Source organism: Oncorhynchus masou, chromosome 30 (assembly GCF_036934945.1).
Source record: "Oncorhynchus masou masou isolate Uvic2021 chromosome 30, UVic_Omas_1.1, whole genome shotgun sequence".
Classification (NCBI taxonomy): Eukaryota; Metazoa; Chordata; class Actinopteri; order Salmoniformes; family Salmonidae; genus Oncorhynchus; species Oncorhynchus masou.
This window is the reverse complement of record NC_088241.1, coordinates 20,865,569-20,891,222: the sequence shown is the minus strand read 5'-3', so window position 1 is coordinate 20,891,222 and position 25,654 is coordinate 20,865,569. Positions and strand designations below refer to the sequence as shown.

Below are 25,654 nucleotides of genomic sequence, written 5' to 3'. Positions count from 1 at the left end.
CAAGTCAATCTGTATCGCAGATGTTCAGCGCTATAGCATGCTTAAAATAACGTTTGATTTGAGATCGAACGCAGGAACATTGCCTTTAAATAAATTTGCTATAGTGCTGAACTTCGGCAATACGGATTGTATCGAGCGCCTAGTCTCACGGCCAGCCTTCCAAAATCCTGTCTTGTTGAAGCCTGAGCTTAATATACTAACATCTAAAATAATGTGAAGCTAGTGCTTTGAAAAAAGAGACAAACGTCAAGTGTAATTTTATTGCTTACTTTATTGTAAAAACAAGGTCTACATATAAAACAAATACAGGCATGAAATATTAGTGCCTTACATGGCAAGCCTTGCTGAACTTTGAAAATAATGTTAGTATGATTCGAGCAGCGTTCATCTTTACTGACAAAATATACATCTAGGTTTGAGTGGATTGTGTTGCATATGTTGGTTGTCTGTTTTTACTTAAAAAATATTTTAATATTAATGCCAAGGGGTTAACGTAATGGACTGGATTTAATCGGGGGAGGTCCACGTTATAGCTCGATTTATAAAGGCGACGTTCCCACGGTACTTCCGCAACAAGGATTGAATCCAGCCCTTGTACAGTTATGAAATATTTTACTCCATTACTGAACGTCAAATCAACACTAAGATACTCAGTTTATTTTAACAGATCTGTGGATTTGCATGAATTAAGTGCTTTGAAAATATCTCATTAGCCTCAATGTTAATTCTGATTGACCGAATTATAAGTCTGATGGCTTATCTATTTAGTTTAAAAGTTATTCGGGTTTGCTATTTTTTTGTTGTTGATGCTTAAAAAATTTTTTTAGGGCTAGATTCTATCAGATGCGCACTAGCCAACACCCGCATTAGAGCTGTCAAATCCACAAGCGGCTCCCGGCGTTATACCTAAAGCAGACATTGCCATTGGCTGCATGGAGACGCATTGAGAGAAATCCCATGTAGACTTGTTTACAAGTTCGAACACTGGATTGTGAGATGTAATCTAAACCTCGATTAGGCTGATAGAAATGCTCGTTATTTTATTTAGTGATTTTCAATTTGAGCATTATTTCTATATAGCCTACACTTTCTCTTTCTGAACTTCTATCGCGAGTGAGACGAGTACGGCTTCGTGACAATGATCACAGGAGCATTTGTTCACCGATTTGGCAGCTCCAACGCAGTAACACCTGACGCCGCCAAAACTCAAGACACCGCTGGTCAACACTTAATCAGATTGAATCTAGGCCTTATTTTGATCAATTTTATTGGTAAAATGTCATAGCTCATATTTATCAATTTCACTCGGGAGATTGAACAGGCTCAAAGGTAATACTGCTGATATCTTGGAGCTACAATATAATAACCTCTGGAATGTCTCTTTAAGCACTTGAAACTATCTTTCCAGATTTCCAATGCAAGTTATTTCTATCGATGGCAATCCTTTAAAATGTCGCGTTGAAAGATTAGAATCAGCACTTGTCTAAAGACTATGGAATGTCTAAGGAGTAATGTAATGAATGAACCATAAAAGACCACGTCAAAGTTCATGCATGAGTCGTAGTACATTCCAAATGACCTGAGTTCATTGGTTATTCAGGGGACCTGAAACAAGGCTATGTGGGGACATTGTGCTGTGTGGTCACTTTCAGATCGTCTAAACTGGATTGAGACCTGAAATAAGTGTAAACATTCAGGAAAAAGTGGACCATTGTATTGTAACTGTAGGACATCCCAATAGGCTTTTTAATATAAACAGGCATGATATTTTATTTTATATTAAAAAGCTTATCCATGCTGTAATATTGGCTAGCAACACAAAACAGCTAAATAAGCTGGTTAGATAAACATTTTCAAAATTCAATAAAATATGTTTCTCTTGCCCATTGCTTTATTCCCTTATTTTTTTCTCAATTTCTTGAATTGATTTTTGATAAAGCTGATGATTGCTAAAGAACACAATACATGAAACAATCAAATCTACCCTCTGAATAGAAAAGTCTTTCTGGAGGATTTTGCCTGCCACTCCTTTCAGAAGAGAAGGCTAGGTTAGTAAGGACAGGCCCTCCTTGCTGGCTAATGTTGCGTTAGAAGAGCCATACTCAGCTAGCCTGGTTCCAGATCTGTTGTGCTGTTTTGCTACATCCTATGGTCGTTGCGACCATAGGAGTTAGCAAGACAGCTCAAACTGATCTGGGACCAGGCTAATGCTCATAAGCTGGACTGTACCTGAGAACTAGCTGGTAAGAAGGATGTGTGTAGTGGAACAGGGATCTGTAGACAGGCCACCTGGGACCACTGCTGTGCTTGTCAGTTCACCTGTGTCTGTGTTAGTGTCTGGGCTCAGACTGTCTGTGCTGTTCTCTGTGCTTGTGTTGGTGCCTACGCCTGTGTCTAAGCTACTGACCATGTCTGTGCCTATAGACGAGCTCCAGTTAGTGGAGGCCAGAGTAGTGAAACTAGCGGGTGTCATGGCGTCCTCGGGCCATGTGCTGCTTCTTGCATGGAGACCAGGGCTGGGCGAGGTTGTGGTGAAGTGGGAGGAGCAGAGGAGTTTGACGGGACAGAAGGCGGAGCCCCTGGGGATGAAGTTCACCTTGTTTTTGTCTGGGCATGAAAAAAGAGGGAAGCCTCTGGAGACACCAGACCTGGGGAGGAAAAGTGAGGGAGAATGTGTTCATCTTTTTATCATCACATACCAAAGTGTGTATATGAAACACCTACAGTGAGAGAGTCCTACAGATGTAGGATCTTAATTTCATCATTCCGTTGCAGGAGAACTAAATGAAGATCCTACATCTGTCGAGTAGCATAAGGACACGATCAGACTAATTTTAAAAATAAACAAACATTTAACACTATGAAGTTGAGAAGCATTTGAATTAGAAACACCACTCAACGTAGTGAAGAAGACTTACACCATCTCTTCAAACACTTTGACCCTCTCACACCCCTCCGGAGGCTCCCGTTTGAACATGTAGCTGTTGTTGGGTTTGGGAGAGGTGGCAAACTTGGGAAGGGGAGAGCCGCAGCCACTGTCTGAAAACAGAATGAAACATGTAAGCAGGTCAGTGTGGTGATCTTATGTCCCTTTAAGGGAACGTGTGTTAGAGATCTGTTGCCTGTAGAAGACAATGTGATTCACATAATACGGCACAGTATTAATATAGTGCGAGCCATTTTTCATTAACCAAATCCTGATCACTAGGCTCCTGAGCAGAGTATGTGAGCGGAGCATGCCCAATTGGATTGGAGCGTGGGGCAAGATTCCCCAAAGGCTGGAGCACTGGCCTTCTCGCCCGCTCCAATTTCACTCCAGTAGCTCAGGGCATGCCCGCCCCTGCATGCATTTATAGTCTACTTGTATGCTGCTAATAACCCCATGCTTCAGCTACTGTCATGGAGTTCACTAAATATTTTCAAAGAAACTGATAGAACACACAGGTGCTAAATAAAAGGTGACTTACAAAGATGAGGACCAATAGCAAGAGAAGGAGTGTAGCGCTGTTGTGTCCACAACTAAAGAATCATTGTGCAATCTGAAAAGACACTTATCCCAAGAGTATGATGTGTACTTACTACATGCACATGCTAAAAGAAAGGAATGAGGTGGGTAGATAACTAAGTGCATCATTGTAGAAAGTATTTCTAAACTAAAAATCAGATATTTTAATTGTTTCGTTCATTTTTGTTCTATTATCTATTCAATAGGCCTGGCATATTCCCACGTTCAAGGAGCTTTCCATTTTGCCTAAACCTTTTAGGCCTACTCTTTAAAAATACATTTAAAAAACAACTCTGCATCTCTGCCCAGCTTGGCAAGAGTGGCCAAAAGGGTGTTTAGCATCCCTAGTGGCTCTGCAAGTGTGGAGAGGATATTCTCCGCTGCCGGCCAGCTGGCTCTCCAGACACCATCGCATGAGTCTGAACCCACAGACTGGCCAAACTCGTTTCTAAAAATGAATTCCAGAGCACTAACAAGTCAATTTTCCTTTAATTTGCATTTCATTCGAAGTAAGTCACAACCTAAATGCACCATTTATAGACTATAATGACTTAATACGACAAAATGTTGTTTAAATGCTGCGCGCTTTCTGTCCCGACCAGCCTATCGTGTCGAATTCGCAAATGCTTCACAATGTACTTCTTTGTAGGCTATAGCCTTGAAATAATATCGCCTAAATAATTCATTTTTGTTCCTTCTTAGGCTCCTGACCTATTTAGAGTGTTTATATGCTGTTTAACATTCAAATCCATATGGTTTGGTTTCAACACTTAAAAACCAACTGGTAGGTCCAGTTAATCACAAAAATAGATGGGTGTTGGTTAAATTGTGATTTTAAATGAACGGCGCGAATTTGGAACTGGAGTTTTTTCCCCCGTGAGCGTAGAACGGTTGTTAGCGGAGCGGTTGGAAAAGACATGGAGCGCTGAGCGGGATTTCCAACCACTCAACTACGCTCACATACTCTGCTCCTGAGACATGCAATGGCTGGAGACTGTTGAATGTGTGCCTTGAACTACAGTAATAGATCATGCAAGCCAGAAAATACATCTGAATGGAGTACCTTTGTCAAGCTCTTCTGCAGAGCAGGGGCTGCCTTCTGGTGAGTGGAGGGGGTCAGGGGTGAAGGGGCAGGCCCAGGGGCTGGAACCGCCACTAGAGGGGGCCTGGGTGTCCGTGTCACGTGTGTCACCGCCATTGCCGTAGCGATGAGGCTGAAAGGGGGCGCGGCGGCCATCCAACACGTCCAAAGCCTGAGAGGTCAGAGGTGGGTATGGAGGGACAGGATGAAGGGATGAGAGGAGTGTGAGAACCACAGCAGGGCACTATAATTCACAGCTGTTATTGATTATCATACATAATACTGAAATTAACTTATCACACTGCGCGTAAACTCCAGTATGTGTGGACGTATTTGAATGACAAGCAGAAAAGCGAATACCAGAGCAGATGATAATGTATGAAAATGTTCAGAGCCCTTCTTCTTGTGCTGTAGGGTACAGCTGATTCTGAGCAGAGGAAGACTTGCTGCGCTGCAGGTCATAAATGTGTGTGGGTGCGTGCGGGCACTCACACGCTTCAGGGAGACCCATTTCGCTAACCTGTCAAGGTTTACTGCCCTACTTCACACACAATTTACAGCTCTACTCAACTCTCAGCAATTTAAATCCGTGTGTGTGAGAATACAGTGTGTGTGTATGTGTGTGTGTCCACCTGTATTCCCTGCTTCCAGTCCTCTCTGATGAACACATTCTCCAGCTCGTGGTTGATGCCCTCCACACTGCTAGGCACTCTCGATATGAGGGACTTTGGCACTGGGATGTTCGACAGGGCTGTGGAAACCACCTTATTCTGGAAAACATGGCAAACCAAGGGTTCAGTTATATTTTGTTAAGTGGTATAAATGTTTTGTAGCTTTTCTATGATCATTTAATAAAAGACATCTTGTGAATTGTATGCTCTCCCCAGTGTTTTAGTGTATGGTATCGCTATAGAATGTGATTTATGAGAGGTTAAATTTTAAGTTAAATGACATTAAAGTGAGGTCAACAATAATATAGGCTAGATTGTGATCTACCACCGGTGAAAGTCATGCCATGTTAAAGTCAGTTTGTTATTTTTCCCAGTGCTTTGTTTACAGTTGCTCAGTGTCTGTTAATGAATGAACCACAAACACAGAAAGTACTGGGAACTGGGAATGCCCAGACATGTCTCCACCTCTTCCTCATCTCCGTCTCTGGTCAGAATAGGGACTAGAGCTCTTTAAATAAAACACACACACACACACGTGCTATATATATGCAGACATGCTCAAATTTGTTGGTACCCTCCACAAAAAAGATTAATACACAATTTTCTAATTGAAACTGACAAAAGTAATTGGCGTCCACCATTGTTTATTCCATATTTAATAGAAATCAGACTTTGCTTCAGATTTTTTATTTCATCATAATATTGTAAATAATAAAACAAATAAATGGCATGGACAAAAATGATGGGACATTTAACCTAATACAACCTTTAGAGGCAGTCACTACAATCAAACGTTTTCTATAGCTCTCAATGAGACTTCTGCACCTGTTAACAGGTAGTTTGGCCCACTCTTCCTGAGCAAACTGCTCCAGCGGTCTCAGGTTGGATGGGTGCCTTCTCCAGACTGCAAGTTTCAGCTCTTTCCACAGATGTTCGATAGGATTCAGATCAGGAATCATAGAAGGCCACTTCAGAATAGTCCAATGTTTTGTTCTTATCCATTCTTGGGTGCTTTTAGCTGTGTGTTTTGGGTCACAATCCTGTTGGGGGACCCATGACTGAGACAGAGCTTCTTGACACTGGGCAGTACGTTTCGCTCCAGAATGCCTTGATAGTCTTGTGATGTCATTGTACCCTGCACAGATTCAAAGCACCCTGTGCCAGGCGCAGCAAAGCAGCCCCAAAACATAAACAAGTCTCCTCCATGTTTTACTGTAGGTATGGTGTTCTTCTCTTTGAAAGCTTCATATTTTTGTCTGTGAACATAGAGCTGACATGACTTGCCAAAAAGCTCCAGTTTTGACTCATCTGTCCAAAGGACATTCTCCCAGAAGGATTGGCTTGTCACTATGCATTTTAGCAAATTCCAGTCTGGCTTTTATGTTTTTCTTTCAAAAGTAGAGTCCTCCTGGGTCTTCTTCCATGGAGCCCACTTTCGCTCAAAAAGCGACAGATGGTGCGATCAGAAACTGAAGTACCTTCACCTTAGAGCTCAGCTTGTATCTCTTTGGCAGTTATCCTTGGTTCTTTTCCTACCATTTGCACTCTCCTTCTGTTCAATCTGGGGTTGATTTTCCTCTTGCGGCCGCACCCAGGGAGGTTGGCTACAGTTCCATGGACCTTAAACTTCTTAATATTTGCAACTGTTGTCACAGGAACATCAAGCTGCTTGGAGATGGTCTTGTAGGTTTTACCTTTACCATGCTTGTCTATTTTCTTTCTGATCTCCTTTGCTTTCTCTGGCCCATGTTTAGTGTGGTGCACACAATGATACCAAACAGCACATTGACTACTTTACTCTGGTCCATGTTCAGTGTGGTGCACACAATGATACCAAACAGCACATCGACTACTTTTCTCCATTTAAATAGGCAGAATGACTAATTACAAGATTGGAGACGTGTGTAACTAATAAAAGAAACATTCTTTTGAAATATCACTATAATCCAATTATTTATTATCTTTTCTAAGGGGTACCACCAAATGTGTCCAGGCCATTTTAGAATATCTTTGTAGAAAAGGCAATAATTCATGTCTTTTCACAGCTTCTTTGCTTTATTCTATGACATACCAGAAGACATGCTGGTGGTATATATGATAAAATAGCTTTAAATTCATCACTTTTCAGGAGGAATTGAGCAATATTTCAATGAGCTGTAAGGGTGCCAACAAATTTGAACACATCATATAAATATATAAAATATATATATATATATAAAATATATATACACACACTAATTAGCATAACGCAACAGACATAAATATTACTAGAAAATATTCCTATTCATGAAAATCACAAGTGAAATATATTGAGACACAGCTTAGCCTTTTGTTAATCACCCTGTCATCTCAGATTTTCAAAATATGCTTTACAGCCAAAGCTAGACAAGCATTTGTATAAGTTTATCGATAGCCTAGAATAGCATTTTGTCCAGCTAGCAGTAGGTAACTTGGTCACGGAAATCAGAAAAGCAATCAAATTAAATTGTTTACCTTTGATGAGCTTTGGATGTTTTCACTCATGAGACTCCCAGTTCCAAAAATATGATTTTTGTAGGCGAAATAGCTCCGTTTGTTCTTCACATTTACAGTTTTGGAAACTTTCGAGTGTTTTCTATCCTAAGCGGTCAATTACAGTGCCTTGCGAAAGTATTCGGCCCCCTTGAACTTTGCGACCTTTTGCCACATTTCAGGCTTCAAACATAAATATATAAAACTGTATTTTTTTGTGAAGAATCAACAACAAGTGGGACACAATCATGAAGTGGAACGACATTTATTGGATATTTCAAACTTTTTTTAAAAAACAAAAACTGAAAAATTGGTCGTGCAAAATTATTCAGCCCCTTTACTTTCAGTGCAGCAAACTTTCTCCAGAAGTTCAATGAGGATCTCTGAATGATCCAATGTTGACCTAAATGACTAATGATGATAAATGGAATCCACCTGTGTGTAATCAAGTCTCCGTATAAATGCACCTGCACTGTGGTAGTCTCAGAGGTCCATTAAAAGCGCAGAGAGCATCATGAAGAACAAGGAACACACCAGGCAGGTCCGAGATACTGTTGTGAAGAAGTTTAAAGCTGGATTTGGATACAAAAAGATTTCCCAAGCTTTAAACATCCCAAGGAGCACTGTGCAAGCGATAATATTGAAATGGAAGGAGTATCAGACCACTGCAAATCTACCAAGACCTGGCCGTCCCTCTAAACTTTCAGCTCATACAAGGAGAAGACTGATCAGAGATGCAGCCAAGAGGCCCATGATCACTCTGGATGAACTGCAGATATCTAAAGCTGAGGTGGGAGACTCTTTCGATAGGACAACAATCAGTCGTATATTGCACAAATCTTGCCTTTATGGAAGAGTGGCAAGAAGAAAGCCATTTCTTAAAGATATCCATAAAAAGTGTTGTTTAAAGTTTGCCACAAGCCACCTGGGAGACACACCAAACATGTGGAAGAAGGTGCTCTGGTCAGATGAAACCAAAATTGAACTTTTTGGCAACAATGCAAAATGTTATGTTTGGTGTAAAAGCAACACAGCTCATCACCCTGAACACACCATACCCACTGTCAAACATGGTGGTGGCAGCATCATGGTTTGGGCCTGCTTTTCTTCAGCAGGGACAGGGAAGATGGTTAAAATTGATGGGAAGATGGATGGAGCCAAATACAGGACCATTCTGGAAGAAAACCTGATGGAGTCTGCAAAAGACCTGAGACTGGGACGGAGATTTGTCTTCCAACAAGACAATGATCCAAAACATAAAGCAAAATCTACAATGGAATGGTTCAAAATAAACATATCCAGGTGTTAGAATGGCCAAGTCAAAGTCCAGACCTGAATCCAATCGAGAATCTGTGGAAAGAACTGAAAACTGCTGTTCACAAATGCTCTCCATCCAACCTCACTGAGCTCGAGCTGTTTTGCAAGGAGGAATGGGAAAGAATTTCAGTCTCTCGATGTGCAAAACTGATAGAGACATACCCCAAGCGACTTACAGCTGTAATCGCAGTAAAAGGTGGTGCTACAAAGTATTAACTTAAGGGGGCTGAATAATTTTGCACGCCCAATTTTTCAGTTTTTGATTTGTTAAAAAAGTTTGAAATATCCAATAAATGTCATTCCACTTCATGATTGTGTCCCACTTGTTGTTGATTCTTCACAAAAAAATAGTTTTATATCTTTATGTTTGAAGCCTGAAATGTGGCAAAAGGTCGCAAAGTTCAAGGGGGCCGAATACTTTCGCAAGGCACTGTATATGCATATTCTAGCATCTTGTCCTGACAAAATATCCCGTTTACTATGGGAATGTTTTTTTTTCAAAAATGAAAAAAATACTGCCCCCTAGTCACAAAAGGTTAAAAATCCTCCATTATATATATATATTGTTCAGGCATGTTTCCTGTCATATGAATGTAGTCAGACCTCTTGTGTTATATATATATATATATATATAAATAAATATAAACACAAGAGGTCTGACTTCATTCATATGACAGGAAACATGCCTGAACAATTGCTTGAATTGTGCTGCACAATTCTGCATTACAGCAAACCCACATTGTTGTTTTGGAAGGACATGTTGCCTGAAGCAGAAACAGCCTGGCACCCAGGCTACCAAAACCCTAGTCTATACATTTACAATCAAGTATTATCCATAATAAGAACTGCATTTATTTAAGGTTGTACATGGTACGGTGACACTGCCACTGTGGATATAGCATTGGGGTAGATACCATACCTTGCCCTGTTATCTGGGTGGCAGACACAGGGAGGCAGCAATAAGGTATAACTCACCTGGGGATGGCATGTGGTGCTGGTGTGTAGTCCCAGCTGTTGATCACGGTCTTTGCTCTGGCGGCTGACCTGTTTACTGCGCTGGAGCTGCAGCCTGAGTTTAGCAATCTGCTGGAGAAAGAGAGTGGGTTTACCTCAGAGAAAATGAATGGTTCTCAATTGACATTCAAGGTAGCCTTGAATGTACTGCATGTGCTGTGTAGCCAACACTTCTATTGTTTCATGCCATACATGGCAGAGAGGGGACTATAAAGCACAAATAGACTGGACCACCAGGCTATATTTGAGGTATAATTCAATAGAATATGCCTTTAGAAAAGGTACAAAGCAGTATGTAAGGGATATAATCATAACATTATCAGTTCTATAATGCAGACTAAGGCGAGGTCTTTTAATGCTGATCTTATAATCCTGGCTATACAGTACACAGAAAGAGTATGTCTACTCTATAGGATGCCCTTCCCTGCATGTCATCCATACAGGTTATTATAGAACAGTACCATGTCATCCATACAGGTTATTATAGTACAGTATCATGTCATCCATGTAGGTTATTATAGAACAGTACCATGTCATTCATAGAGGGTTTTATATAACAGTACAGTGTGGTTAGCCTGGATTGACTTGCTTTGAGAGTACATGATAGGAGTCAATTAGAGGTCGACCGATTAATCGGAATGGCCGATTAATTAGGGCCGATTTCAAGTTTTCATAACAAATGGAAATCGTTATTTTTGGACGCCGACTTTGCCAATTTTATTTTTTTGACAACTTTATTTAACGAGGCAAGTCAGTTAGGAACACATTCTTATTTTCAATGAATGCCTAGGAACAGTGGGTTAACTGCCTTATTCAGGGGCAGAACGACAGATTTTTACCTTGTCATCTCAGAGATTCAATCTTGCAACCTTACGGTTAACTAGTCCAACGCTCTAACCACCTGCCTCACGAGGAGCCTGCCTGTTACGCAAATGCAGTAAGAAGCCAAGGTAAGTTGCTAGCTAGCAAGCATTAAACTTATCTTGTAAAAAACAATCAGTCAATCATAATCACTAGTTATAACTATACATGGTTGATGATATTACTAGTTTATCTAGCGTGTCCTGCGTTGCATATAATCGATGTGGTGCACATTCGTGAAAAAGGCCTGTCGTTGCTCCAACGTGTACCTAACCATAAACATCAATGCCTTTCTTAAAATCAATACACAGAAGTATATATTTTTAAACCTGCATATTTAGCTAAAAGAAATATTAGCAGGCAATATTAACCAGGTGAAATTGTGTCACTTCTCTTGCATTCATTGCACACAGTCAGGATATACGCAACAGTTTGGGCCACCTGGCTCATTGGGAACTTGACAGAATTTTATGTAATTATGACATAACATTGAAGGTAGTGCAATGTAACAGCAATATTTAGACTTCGGGATGCCATCCGTCAGAAAATACAGAACGGTTCCGTATTTCACTGAAAGAATAAACGTTTTGTTTTCGAAATTATAGTTTCCGGATTCGACCATATTAATGACCTAAGGCTCGTATTTCTGTGAGTTATTATGTTATAATTAAGTCTATGATTTGATAGAGCAGTCTGAGCGATGACAGGCACCAGCAGGCTCGTAAGCCATTCATTCAAACAGCACTTTTGTGCGTTTTGCCAGTAGCTTTATGACTTCAAGCCTATTAACTCCCCAGATTAGGCTGGTGTAACCGATGTGAAATGGCTAGCTAGTTAGCGGGGTGTGCGCTAATAGCGTTTCAAACGTCACTCGCTCTGAGACTTGGAGTTTCTGTTCCCCTTGCTCTGCATGGGTAACGCTGCTTCGAGGGTGGCTGTTGTCGATGTGTTCCTGGTTCGAGCCCAGGTAGAGGCGAGGAGAGGGAAGGAAGCTATACTGTTACACTGGCAATACTAAAGTGCCTATAAGAACATCCAATAGTCAAAGGTATATGACATACAAATCGTATAGAGAGAAAGTCCTATAATTCCTATAATAACTACAACCTAAAACTTCTTACCTGGGAATATTGAAGACTAAAAGGAACCACCAGCTTTCATATGTTCTCATGTTCTGAGCAAGAAGCTGAAACGTTAGCTTTCTTACATGGCACATATTGCACTTTTACTTTCTTCTCCAATACTTTGTTTTTGCATTATTTAAACCAAATTGATAATGTTTCATTATTTATTTGAGGCTAAATAGATTTTATTGATGTATTATATTAAGTTAAGTGTTCATTCAGTATTGTTGTAATTGTCATTATTACAAATAAATCAAAAAATATATATTTTAAATCAGCCGATTAATCAGTATCAGCTTTTTTTGGTCCTCCAATAATCAGTATCGGCGTTAAAATCATAATCGGTCAACCTCTAGAGTCAATAGTGACAAGGCAATCCATATGAGGTTTCTGAAGATGAGAAAGAACAGGGTAGTGTAAAGTTTAGTGTATTAAAGGGCTGCACCTCACAATATGATATTATCACGATACTTAGGTGAGCGATATGATATGTCTGCTGCAGACGGATAAGAGAAAGCCATGACAAAATTCGTTTTGGAGGTAAAAGTACTCAAAACATGTTGGCTCACCATTTAAAACAAAGAAAAAGATGAAGAACTAGCTATAGGATGATAAATACCAGAGGTTTGGGGCAGGTACACCTGACTAGCGCTAGCTAACGCTATCTTGTCTTTTTTTAATCAATACTTCGAGTCAACAGTATCGATATAAAATCCCCAAAAACAATGTTGCGATACTCTACTGCCTTGAAACTCAACTCTGGACCTTGAAGCGAGTTCCAATGTGTTTTTTTTTGTTCCCCTATAATCAGGGACTGATTTAGACCTGGGACCTCAGATGGGTGCAATTCATTATCAGGAAGAACAGAAAACCGGGCCTTGTAGGATAAGATTTTAATACACTTTCTTACTGTATAGTACCACTCACTGTTGGGTGGGAGGATTTGGCCTTTGGCTACATATGACTGGGTCAGCTAAAATAATACATTTCATTGACAATATGTAAGACCATATGTCAAATCCAAATGTACCTATTGCTACTTTTATATGCTACAATGGGTGACTTAGATTATTAGTATCTTTAGAAACATGTACTATATGTTGCAATATGTTACTACATGTACATACAATACAATAGCATAGCATATCATCATAATCATGTCAAGAACAAAAAGAAACATCTCAACATAGTGGGAGATCATTCCATCCATTTAGTGTTTATCGCTCATCTAACAACAAGCATATCTTATGTAAGTCAGTCCACTTCAAAAGCCTCAATACAACTGTTTTGCTGTGTTGCTCTTGAGCAAAAGCCAGCAGACTGTAACACGCTTATATATGGGTTGTTTTCTGGAGGACTAAGCCTTTATGAAGTTAGATAAGGTTCATCCTTATCACTTGTGTATCAACAAGGCCAAGCTGAGAGGCAAATGATATGGCTGTTACACCCTGCAGACAAGTTCAGTGCCTGCTCCCCCTCTCAAAACAACCAGGCCCAACGAGATGCGACGGACTAGACTACAGAGGGAAAGGAAGGTTAAATAAAGACTGTGGTCTGGAAGCGCTAGAGAACTAATAGCTCAATGTGGTCTCCAACTAGCCACTAACTCAGCCAGGCTACGCGCACGGAAACCGACCTTCAGGAGAGTAATATTTAACTGAACCTCGTATCCTGACAAATAAAACACATTTCAAGTAATGGCTGAACCTCAAAGCCCTGACAAAAACTTGTTGGAAGTTTAGTTGACTATGCACATACAGCGTAGATCCAATAATGTCAACAATACAACTCTCGCTGGATTTTTTTGTGACAGACCAGCTATTCTGGTCTAACACTCAACTCCTCAGAGAGTTATGGTGTTGACATTGGTTACAGTATTGGATTACAAATAATAGGATAGCGCTCCGTACAGTTGTTTTGACTAGGGACATAGGTCATGCAGAGAGTGTGTAGGCTAGGCTATATTTGCTAGGAAGGTTGAGTGTGGCACCTACCTCTTTCAGATGGTCTGCACTACCCCAGGAGGCTGACCGCTGGTGTGGGCTTCCCTGCTCCCCTCCAGCCTCCTCTATCCACAGACCAGATGTCTGAATCACACACACGACACACATATAAATATGCATACTCTAAGCAGTGGATAAACAAATACACCCACATCAGTCCCCATCATTTGTATGGAATTCAGGAAGACTGAGAGACAAGAGAGGTGGGTGACAGCAATCATCACCCCTGTGCCTTCGCCAGAGATGCACACATCTGGAAACAATCAAACGAGTCAAAAATTGTATTTGCGGGATAAAGATGGCTGCATCTCACCAGAAGCACAAAACAGTAATAACATGTGTGATAGCTACTACTTAAAGTTGTATCCTTACCATTTTAATGGCAATCCACATTAGGACAGACTGCCAAAGGCTACTTTGTGGTTGGTGACTGACATACTACATACTAGCTGGTAAGTCTGTGGGAAATGGCTGCTCTTTCTCCACTACAGCAGATAAAGAAAAGTGCTCTAGTGTCTACAAGAATGCAACCTTTACATAAATAATGAAATGGTTAACTTATGTAAAACATATGCAAAAAAAAGAGACAGGATGTTTCAAAACCATGTATGCAACCATGATGCACATCCCCTTGATTATGCATATCAACAGTGACATTGGTCCTCCAATGAGTCGTGGTCAGTACAGTAAAGTGAAGAATCTTAAATGTCAATGTCCTCGTACTGCCTTACGTTTGACCCTTGTCGAAAAACAAAACATCCTCTATAACGCACAACGTGACACAAAAGACCCACTTTATGATATGTAATATGAAGAACACTGGTGAAGCATTATGGCTACTGGCACAATGCTCTTCAGAAAGGACAAACGGTTTAAACGGGTGCTTGTGCTCCAATAAAGAGGCCACTATGCTGGATGGCAGATATGTTTTTGTACATGACTATGGTATTGCTGTGGTGTTTGATGCTAGAGCCAAACATTGAGGGCTGAATGAATAGTGAAAGGAATGTTTCCAATGCTAAGTGCTAACTGCAAAAAGTTATATTGAGATGTTAAGTAATATGGGTATTCAAACATTTTAGCCTAGTTCTCCGGTTCTACTAAAGCCTGCCCTTCAGCAAATAGTTAAAAGGGTACAATAGCATAGCAATGCTTACACCATAGGATACTTATCTCCATCATCATTGTAATAACAAGTGAAATGTTTATTTTTTTTATAACAAATTAAGTGTCTGCAACAGTGTAAAGGCGCCGACAGAGTTGGTCGCCTCGCTTCACGTTCTTAGGAAACTATGCAGTATTTTGTTTTTTAAATGTATTAATTCTTACACTGTTTCCCCAGGAAATCTTAAGTGTTATTACATACAGCTGGGAAGAACTATTGACCATAAGAGCAACGTCAACTTCCCAACATTACAACCAGGAATACAACTTTCCTGAAGTGGATCCTCTGTTTGGACCACCACCCAGGACAATGGATTGGATCTCAGTAGACGACCCAAAACAACAGCGCAACAGAAGGGGCAGATGGAGCGGTCTTCTGGTCAGGCTCTGTAGACGGGCACATCGCTCACAAGTATACTACTTGCCAATGTTCTGTCTCTTGACAACAAGGTAGACGAAATTCGAGCAAGGGTTGCCTTCCAGAGAGACATCAGAGATTGTAACATTCTCTGTTTCACGAAAACATGGCTCACTCGGGATACGTTATCAGTCGGTACAACCACCCGTTTTTTCATGCACCGTGCCGACAGAAACAAACATCTCTCTGGTAAGAAGAATGGCGGGGGGTGTATGCCTTATGATCACACCTTGACTCGTCAATCATAACATACAGGAACTCAAGTCCTTTTGTTCACCTGACCTAGAATTCCTTACGATCAAATGCAGACAGCATTATCTACCAAGAGAATTCTCTGATTATAATCACAGTAGTGTATACCCCCCCCAAGCAGAAAAGTTATTTCAGGGCTGTCAAGGTTAATTGGACTCCACGTAAACTGGAAACCACATATCCTGAGGTTGCATTTATTGAAGCTGGGGATTTTAACAAAGCTAATATGAAAACAAATTTTAGCAGCATATGGAATGCGCGACCCGGGCTGGCAGCATTCTGGATCATTGCTACTCTAACTTCCGCGACGCATACAAAGCCCTCCCTCGCTCTCCTTTTGGCAGATCTGACCACGACTCCATTTTGGTGATCCCAGCTTATAGACAGAAACTAAAACAGGAAACGCCCGTGCTCAGGTCTGTTCAACGCTGGTCTGACCAATCTGATTCACGCTTCAAAATTGCTTCGATCACGTGGACTGGGATATGTTCCGGATAGCCTCAGCAAGTTTATTAGCAAGTGCATCGGTGATGTTGTACCCACGGTGACTATTAAAATCTTCCCCAACCAGAAACCGTGGATTGATGGCAGCATTCATGCAAAACTGAAGGGGCAAACCACTGCTTTTAATCATGGCATGGTGACTGGAAACATGACCGAATACAAACAGTGTAGCTATTCCCTCTGCAAGGCAATCAAACAAGCTAAGCGTCAGTATAGAGACAAAGTAGAGTCACAATTCAACGGCTCAGACACGAGACGTATGTGGCAGGGTCTACAGTCAATCACGGATTATAAAAAGAAAACCAGACCTGTCGCAGACACCGACGTCTTGCTGCCAGACAAACTAAACAACTTCTTTGCTCACTTTGAGGACAATACAGCGCCACTGACACGGCACGCTACCAAAACCTGCAGGCTCACCTTCACTGCAGCCAGCGTGAGTAAAACATTTAAAACATGTTAACCCTCGCAAGGCTGCCGGCCCAGCCGTCCTCAGAGCATGCGCAGACCAGCTGGCTGGCGTGTTTACGGACATATTCAATCCATCCCTATCCCAGTCTGCTGTTCCCACATGCTTCAAGAGAGCCACCATTGTTCTTGTTACCAAGAAAGCTAAGGTAACTGAGCTAAACGACTATCGCCCCGTAGCACTCACTTCAGTCATCATGAAGTGCTTTGAGAGACTCGTCAAGGACCATATCACCTCTATCCTACCTGACACCCTAGACCCACTCCAATTTGCTTACGGCCTCAATATGTCCACATACGACGCAATCACACTGCCCTAACCCATCTGAACAAGAAGAATACCTATGTAAGAATGATGTTCATTGACTACAGCTCATCATTAGGCAGGAGGAAGCCTAATGGTTAGATCATTGGAATCCCCAAGCTGACAAGGTAAAAATCTGTCGTTCTGCCCATGAACAAAGCAGTTAAACCACTGTTCCTAGGCCGTCATTTAAAATCAGAATGTGTTCTTAACTTACTTGCCTAGTTAAATCAATGTTTAAAAAAAATGTAACCCCACAGTACCCTCCAAACTCGTCATGAAGCTTGAGACCCTGGGTCTCGACCAAGCCCTGTGCAACTGGGTCCTGGACTTTCTGATGGGCTGCCCCCAGGTGGTGAGGGTAGGAAACAATATCTCCATCCCGCTGATCCTCAACACTGGGGCCCCACAAGGGTGCATTCTCAGCCCTCTCCTGTACTCCCTGTTCACCCATGACGTCGTGGCCATGCACGCCTCCAACTCAATCATCAAGTTTGCAGACGACACTACAGTGGTAGGCCTGGTTACCAACAACGACAAGATGGCCTACAGGGAAGGGTTGAGGGCCCTCAGAGTGTGGTGTCAGGTAAATATCGGCAACAAAACAAAGGAGATGATCGTGGACTTCAGGAAACAGCAGAGGGAGCACCCCCCCCCCTATCCACATCGACGGGACAGTAGTGGAGAAGGTGGAAAGTTATAAGTTCCTCGGCATACACATCACGGACAAACTGAAACGGTCCACCCACGCAGACAGCGTGGTGGAGAACACGCAACAGCGCCTCTTCAACCTCAGGAGTATGAGAAAATTTGGGTTGTCACCAAAAACACACAAAGGACACCTACACCACCCGATGTCACAGGAAGGCCAAAAAGATCAACAAGGACAACAACCACCCGAGCAACTGCCTGTTCACCCCGCTATCATCCAGAAGGCGAGGTCAGTACAGGTGCATCAAAGCTGAGACTGAAAAACAGCTTCTACAGTGCCTTGCGAAAGTATTCGGCCCCCTTGAACTTTGCGACCTTTTGCCACATTTCAGGCTTCAAACATAAAGATATAAAACTGTATTTTTTTGTGAAAAATCAACAATAAGTGGGACACAATCATGAAGTGGAACGACATTTATTGGATATTTCAAACTTTTTTAACAAATCAAAAACTGAAAAATTGGGCGTGCAAAATTATTCAGCCCCCTTAAGTTAATACTTTGTAGCGCCACCTTTTGCTGTGATTACAGCTGTAAGTCGCTTGGGGTATGTCTCTATCAGTTTTGCACATCGAGAGACTGAATTTTTTTCCCATTCCTCCTTGCAAAACAGCTCGAGCTCAGTGAGATTGGATGGAGAGCATTTGTGAACAGCAGTTTTCAGTTCTTTCCACAGATTCTCGATTGGATTCATGTCTGGACTTTGACTTGGCCATTCTAACACCTGGATATGTTTATTTTTGAACCATTCCATTGTAGATTTTGCTTTATGTTTTGGATCATTGTCTTGTTGGAAGACAAATCTCCGTCCCAGTCTCAGGTCTTTTGCAGACTCCATCAGGTTTTCTTCCAGAATGGTCCTGTATTTGGCTCCATCCATCTTCCCATCAATTTTAACCATCTTCCCTGTCCCTGCTGAAGAAAAGCAGGCCCAAACCATGATGCTGCCACCACCATGTTTGACAGTGGAGATGGTGTGTTCAGGGTGATGAGCTGTGTTGCTTTTACGCCAAACATAACGTTTTGCATTGTTGCCAAAAAGTTCAATTTTGGTTTCATCTGACCAGAGCACCTTCTTCCACATGTTTGGTGTTTCTCCCAGGTGGCTTGTGGCAAACTTTAAACAACACTTTTTATGGATATCTTTAAGAAATGGCTTTCTTCTTGCCACTCTTCCATAAAGGCCAGATTTGTGCAATATTCGACTGATTGTTGTCCTATGGACAGAGTCTCCCACCTCAGCTGTAGATCTCTGCAGTTCATCCAGAGTGATCATGGGCCTCTTGGCTGCATCTCTGATCAGTCTTCTCCTTGTATGAGCTGAAAGTTTAGAGGGACGGCCAGGTCTTGGTAGATTTGCAGTGGTCTGATACTCCTTCCATTTCAATATTATCGCTTGCACAGTGCTCCTTGGGATGTTTAAAGCTTGGGAAATCTTTTTGTATCCAAATCCGGCTTTAAACTTCTTCACAACAGTATCTCGGACCTGCCTGGTGTGTTCCTTGTTCTTCATGATGCTCTCTGCGCTTTTAACGGACCTCTGAGACTATCACAGTGCAGGTGCATTTATACGGAGACTTGATTACACACAGGTGGATTGTATTTATCATCATTAGTCATTTAGGTCAACATTGGATCATTCAGAGATCCTCACTGAACTTCTGGAGAGAGTTTGCTGCACTGAAAGTAAAGGGGCTGAATAATTTTGCACACCCAATTTTTCAGTTTGTGATTTGTTAAAAAAGTTTGAAATATCCAATAAATGTCATTCCACTTCATGATTGTGTCCCACTTGTTGTTGATTCTTCACAATAAAATACAGTTTTATATCTTTATGTTTGAAGCCTGGAATGTGGCAAAAGATCGCAAAGTTCAAGGGGGCCGAATACTTTCGCAAGGCACTGTATCTCAAGGACGTCAGACTGTTAAACAGACATCACTAACATTGAGTGGCTGCTGTCAACATACGGACTCAAATCTCAAGCCACTTTAATAATTAAAAATTGGATGTAATAAATGTATCACTAGTCACTTTAAACAATGCCACTTTATATAATGTTTACATACCCTATATTACTCATCTCATATGTATATACTGTACTCTATACCATCTACTGCATCTTGCACAAGCATTTCACTACACTCGCATTAACATCTGCTAACCATGTGTATGTGACCAATAACACTTGATTTGATTTGTTCACAGAGCTTCCAGCTATGTTTATCTCAAGGCTCTTTCATCGACTTAGTTTTTTCACTTCCCGGCCTGCCTTGTGTGTTTTGTGGGGTTGTGTGCCAGGTGTCGTGCCAGATAATACTCTGGTAATTTACTTTCACAGTCTACAGCCCATGTTAAATTATTCTCACCCCACTTAAAATCCTGTTTGATTTCCCAGCAGGGATACTGAATGTCAATGGATTTACAATGGCATTCAAGTGGGTCTGTTTAGTTTACATGCTGAGGCAAGAGTATAGAATGCCACTGCTATCATTTGGTCTGACTTGAGTTGATGACGACATTACGTTCTGGTTCTGTGACCTTGTTGGTCTTCTCATCTACAGCCATCTTAGAGTATGCACGTCTAAAACATGAGGAACATTTTCGAGAATAGATAAATATCTTTGACTAAACACTTATTATGGATTTAAGCTGCTTGAAGAACATGGGAAGAGTTGTAATGCATAACTGCTCACTTTAGACAACTCAAGTAAAACGTGCTTAGTTGATTGTCATCGATAATAGACCGTCCACATCCTGCCTGTGTAACACAATTCTAAAAACTAAGATTAAGTCAGTCTTTAGTCTGGTGTGTGTGCACAAACACACACCAGACTAAATCATTGCACACTGTTTGTCTGTCTGTCTGTGTGCCCATGTATGTGTGCGTGTGTCTGTCTGTCTGTTTAATCTTCATACAGACATTCTCTGTGTTCTGTAACCACAGGGTCTAGGGCAGACAGATCTATCCCGGAACAGTGATTAGCATATGTATGGCCCTCTGCTCCTCACTCCCACACAAAGGCAGACGGGCCAGCCACGAGGGCCAGGTGGTAAGCAGTGGGATTCCTCTCCTAACCCCAACCATCGCCTGAGGGACAGGTGCAAACAACTTCACCTCCACAGAGAGCTGCATTACAGCTCTGAAAAGAGCCCGTCTCTAGATTGTGTGCTATAACAAAGACTTTTTGTCCCAGTTTTTTTTGCTGATACAGTGTTACAGGAGATTTGAGGTATTGGGAGATCTTGTTAACAGGAAGTAGCTAGTCTGTGACTGTACTTGGGGAGTTTGGGCTTTTCCTAATCAAAGTGGTTTAAGTGAAGCAGTCCACACCATCATTAGGGGAACGTTGATTCTATATGTAGCTACTTGAACCTGGAGGCCCACTCACCACTTCCAAAGACTAAACAAAGAACCCCAAGGTGAATGAAGGGTTAAAGGGAAGAAGCCATGTAAATGAGGCTGGGCGGTGCTCATTCAGCCACATGAAAGGATTCTATTAGGACGGACAGCACCGCAATGGTCAATGGCCCTGCAATCATCATACATATTCAATATGGGTTCATAACCACAAATCTGCCCATTCTCAAACTGCATTGAACGATCAATCACGTTGACTAGAATAGTGAGTGCTGACGTGTGGGCTGCTACCCAGGAAAATTGTAGTCAAAATAAACCCTGTATGTGTTTTTCTGAATATACATTTTATTTAGAAAACATATGCTTTTAAAGAAATGATTATGATGTGCATCATTAGCTTTTATGGGTCCTTTGGCCTACAGTTACCTGTGTGGCTTTGTCTTTCATGCAGGAAGGGTAGGGTCCATGGGAGTCACGAGGCCACTGGCCTGCGAGGTACGGCCCCATAATGGCGTCCAGGGAAGATGTCCGCCGGATAGCACTGGAGCTACGCACCTGCAGTTTGGACCTCTCTCCTACATGAGCGAGGGGAGAGCAAGGGTCAGGATAAGACACACCCACACTGTCATACTGAACAATTGGCCCGGAACGTCTTGTTGTTTTCCATAAACGTCTCTATTGCTAACCTTATTGACTATCATTGCTCTACCGTGATATATACTAGGCCTAACTAATCTGGCTGTGTTGAAGCTCAATCTGATGTCATGGGAGCTGCCTTCTCTCAGCCAAAGTAGTTTAACACACACCACCCACATAAGAGCTCATAAACAACCACACCATAATTAACATCAATATGGCCTGCGTTCACTCAACATTCCTCCTGCAATAACTTACAGTAAAGACCCAAACAGAGAAATGCCCTGTTTTTCTAAAGGAGGGAGACATGAAGCAGGAAATGAATGAAAGAATAGGCTAGTAAGCAGTATTATGCTTTGTGATTGTTGAAAGTCAATGAGAGCTCCTTGTTTTCCATATCAAAGAGCTCCTGAGGGGTGAAGCAGGTGACCAGGGTACACATTCTTCATTCAATCTGTTCCTTGTCTAAGTGCATATGCAGTGTTCCTTTCGATACCACTACACACCACCTAGGCTCTAAAGCCAAGTCTGAGCATATCAACCAAAATATGTTGGCTAAGTAAGTAAACCCAATAACCTAGGGTAAACTATCTGAGGAAAGGGAGTGGATTTCCATCAATATTGTTCGAGCCAAAGTTCTCCAAACACAGCATGCAAATTTTGCCCAAGTGATTTTCCACTGTCTCTCCACTTTGCTAAATTTAGGCTCTCAAGAGCAAAATAAAGTCAGATCCTTTCCTGGCTTTTAGTATGCATACGGTCCCTCTCCCTATTTTCTAATCAACCTTTTCAAAAATAGTGAACTTTCTACCAAAGTTGACAGATTTTGGGCTGGGTTCTAGGTTTAACAACAAGCTTGTTTTCCAATTTACTCTTACTCTGCAGTTTGGGGACGTGTGACAATGAGGCAGGCCATTTCAGCACAGCTGGCACTTTGAGAGGGAGGGGGAGTTTCTTTGTTGAGACCATTGGGAAGGCCTGGTGTGGGGATGATGTTATAGTGTGAACCTAAAGATCATGTGGTGGAATGTCACCCTCTTCCATGGCCTTCACCCTGGCCTGTAGTTCTTGCGACCCTTCCCCCACCACCTAGCTCAGATGAGTGATGCGAATGAACACACTGACTGACTGAAAGGAAGATGTCCACTAGTTAACTTCTCCAATGTTCCAAACACAAAGCTGCATGGCTGACAAGGACACAATGTATTGTCCACTTCAATGTTTAACCTTAATTTGTCAGATGCCTCGAAGGATAAAACCACAAACTCACCACAAATTCCATTCAGTGTGTTTGCTGCAAATAACCTACAATTCCGAGGAAACGGTCAAATAAAAATAGCTCCATATTTCCGTTTGACAATGAAAGATGAACAATACATCTACACTACCATTCAAAAGTTGTGGGTCACTTAGAAATGTCCTTGTTTTTGAAAGAAAAGCTCATTTTTTGTCCATTAAAATAACATCAAATTGATCAGAAATACAGTGTAGACATTGTCAATGTTGTAAATTACTATTGTACCTGGAAACGGATGATTTTGAATGGAATATCTACATAGGTGAACAGAGGCCCATTATCAGCAACCATCACTCCTGTTTTCCAATGGCACATTGGGTTAGCCTTTTAAAATTATAAACTTGGATAAGCTAACTGATCATTAGGAAACACTTGTGCAATTACGTTAGCACAGCTGAAAACTGTTGTTCTGATTAAAGAAGCAATAAAACTGACCTTCTTTAGACTAGTTGAGTATCTGGAGCATCAGCATTTGTGGGTTTGATTACAGGCTCAAAATGGCCTAAAACAAATAACTTTCTTCTGAAACTCGTCAGTCTATTCTTGTTCTGAGAAATGAAGGCTACTCCATGCGAGAAATTGACAAGAAACTGAAGATCTCATACAACGCTGTGTACTACTCCCTTCACAGAACAGCGCAAACTGGCTCTAACCAGAATAGAAAGAGGAGTGGGAGGCCCCGGTGCACAACTGAGCAAGAGGACAAGTACATTAGTGTCTAGTTTGAGAAACAGATGCTTCACAAGCCCTCAAGAGGCAGCTTCATTAAATAGTACCCGCAAAACACCAGTCTCAACGTCAACAGTGAAGAGGCGACTCCGGGATGCCGGCCTTCTAGGCAGAGTTGCAAAGAAAAAGCCGTATCTCAGACTGGCCAATAAAATATTAAAATGGGCAAAAGAACACAGACACTGGACAGAGGAACTCTGCCTAGAAGGCCAGCATTCCGTGGCAACATCAATATTTGGCAGGAGAGCCTGTTTCAGAGACAGGATTTAGAGTGGTCTAGTCTTCCATCTCCCCTTCAGTCCACCCTTCATCTCCTTATCACCTGAAAGGAACAACGGCTCAGGCTGAACCAATAGACATGAAAATGTCACACCACTCACTTCCATTCTCCATAATATAGGGCTCACAATATGTTCCCGATGTGTACAATACAGTACAGTTGAAAGGGAGTAGGTCATACACCTGTAACCTGACTGTTTGTTCAACAATGATTCTCAGGGTCTACAGCCCCTTTACAACTCTTAAGCATGTCTTGCTGCCAATGATCTCCTCCCCCTTTCTGTCAATATTCCAGGAGCAGCAGGCGTGTAAGAGGAGAGGACACTATAAGCTTCCTTATTAGTGATGTACTGTAGTAGAAGGCCTTCTTCCCCCTTTTATGTAACTCTGGGGCCATATATTCAATCAAAACCCAATATGCTAGTGAGTTTGTTTACAAATTATTGATTTATATGAATCCTAAATCAGAAAAAAGCATAATCATGTGTTTGACTTACCTTAGAAACCTAAGGCCCTTTTCCATGTCAAGGTGACTGAATAGGGCCCAGTCAGTCTCATTAATCCATCAATATTTAAAAAAAGAATTAGGCTATAAAATGCATAGCAAAAACACTGTATTACAGGAATACAAAAGGCCTGCAATCTCTTGACCATCACCAAGAGCAAGCAAAATGGTGCATTTATCCTGAATACATCTACATTGTAGCATGTGGTAGCTGGATAATATAAAAATGTTTTACCTCTACAAACGGGTGAGTTTGGACTCCGGTCAGGTGAGTGCGAGACCCTATTTTCAGGAGACAGTCTCTGTCTCGTGGCGCCAGTGCAATTTAATCCAAGATTCAGTGTCGCACTTGGGGGAGATGACCCGCGGCTATTTGTCGGTCCATTGTTGCCTCCAACAGAGAGAGGCAGAGAGCGTGTCGGGCTGTTCTGGCCCCCGCGTAGGAGCTGGTAGGGCACGGTAGCACGGATGGGGTGCAAACGGCAGCTGTTGGATAAACTGGGGGACCCTGTATTGCTACGTCTGACTGTGGACTGTTGTTGAAGCGAGTTGGTGGGAACTGACATTCTGCTGCTTCGTATCACTTTCAGGAAAAAAAAATCGCCAAGATATCCGCTTCTGGAAAACAGAGGATAAACTTCCTTTAATTTTTAGCTCGTATGCTGCTCGAGCTCATTTTGCAGCAATCTCGCATCTTGAAAAGGCGAATTCTCCTGCAATAACTTACCTGAAGAACACTAAAACAAGTCTTCTTTGTGCATGTTTTGTCGATAACTTTAAATATATGTTGTTTAACAAACTTAATTTATACAGTTAGCTAAACATATTCCCTAATCTTTGGCGCTTCCCTACCGTCCCCATGTCCACTGTAAATGACAGTTGTATCCGCAAGACTACTGGCTGATAAACCTGGGCGGGCTGCACTCTTTAATTCTGATCATG

General features: G+C 41.7%; 1 protein-coding gene across 2 annotated transcripts; it reads right to left on the bottom strand.

Annotated features, from left to right (window-relative positions):
• Window positions 1-253: 253 nt before the first annotated feature.
• On the bottom strand, window positions 254-25,584 carry LOC135522311 (glucocorticoid-induced transcript 1 protein-like). 2 transcript variants are annotated; one of them, XM_064948444.1, is made up of 9 exons: window positions 25,440-25,584; window positions 24,948-25,330; window positions 21,693-21,841; window positions 14,079-14,171; window positions 10,061-10,171; window positions 5,219-5,356; window positions 4,569-4,758; window positions 2,919-3,039; window positions 254-2,648 (listed from the first exon to the last, which is right to left on the bottom strand). In XM_064948444.1, the coding sequence occupies exons 2-9, from the start codon at window positions 25,276-25,278 to the stop codon at window positions 2,237-2,239; spliced, it is 1,545 nt and encodes a 514-aa protein (XP_064804516.1). In that variant the 5' UTR covers window positions 25,279-25,330; window positions 25,440-25,584; the 3' UTR covers window positions 254-2,236. The 2 variants fall into 2 exon arrangements, with proteins under 2 accessions (XP_064804516.1, XP_064804517.1); XM_064948445.1 differs by having other exon boundaries at window positions 10,061-10,168.
• Between the last annotated feature and the right edge of the window lie 70 nt (window positions 25,585-25,654).

Coding starts and splice junctions, on each gene's coding strand:
- LOC135522311 (XM_064948444.1), bottom strand. CDS start 25,278: ATGTCAGTTCCCACCAACTCGCTTCAACAACAGTCCACAGTCAGACGT. Junction 14,172..21,692: donor TGAAAGACAAAGCCACACAG/GTAACTGTAGGC, acceptor TGTGTGATTCAG/ACATCTGGTCTGTGGATAGA. Junction 3,040..4,568: donor TGCAGAAGAGCTTGACAAAG/GTACTCCATTCA, acceptor TTCTGTTTTCAG/ACAGTGGCTGCGGCTCTCCC.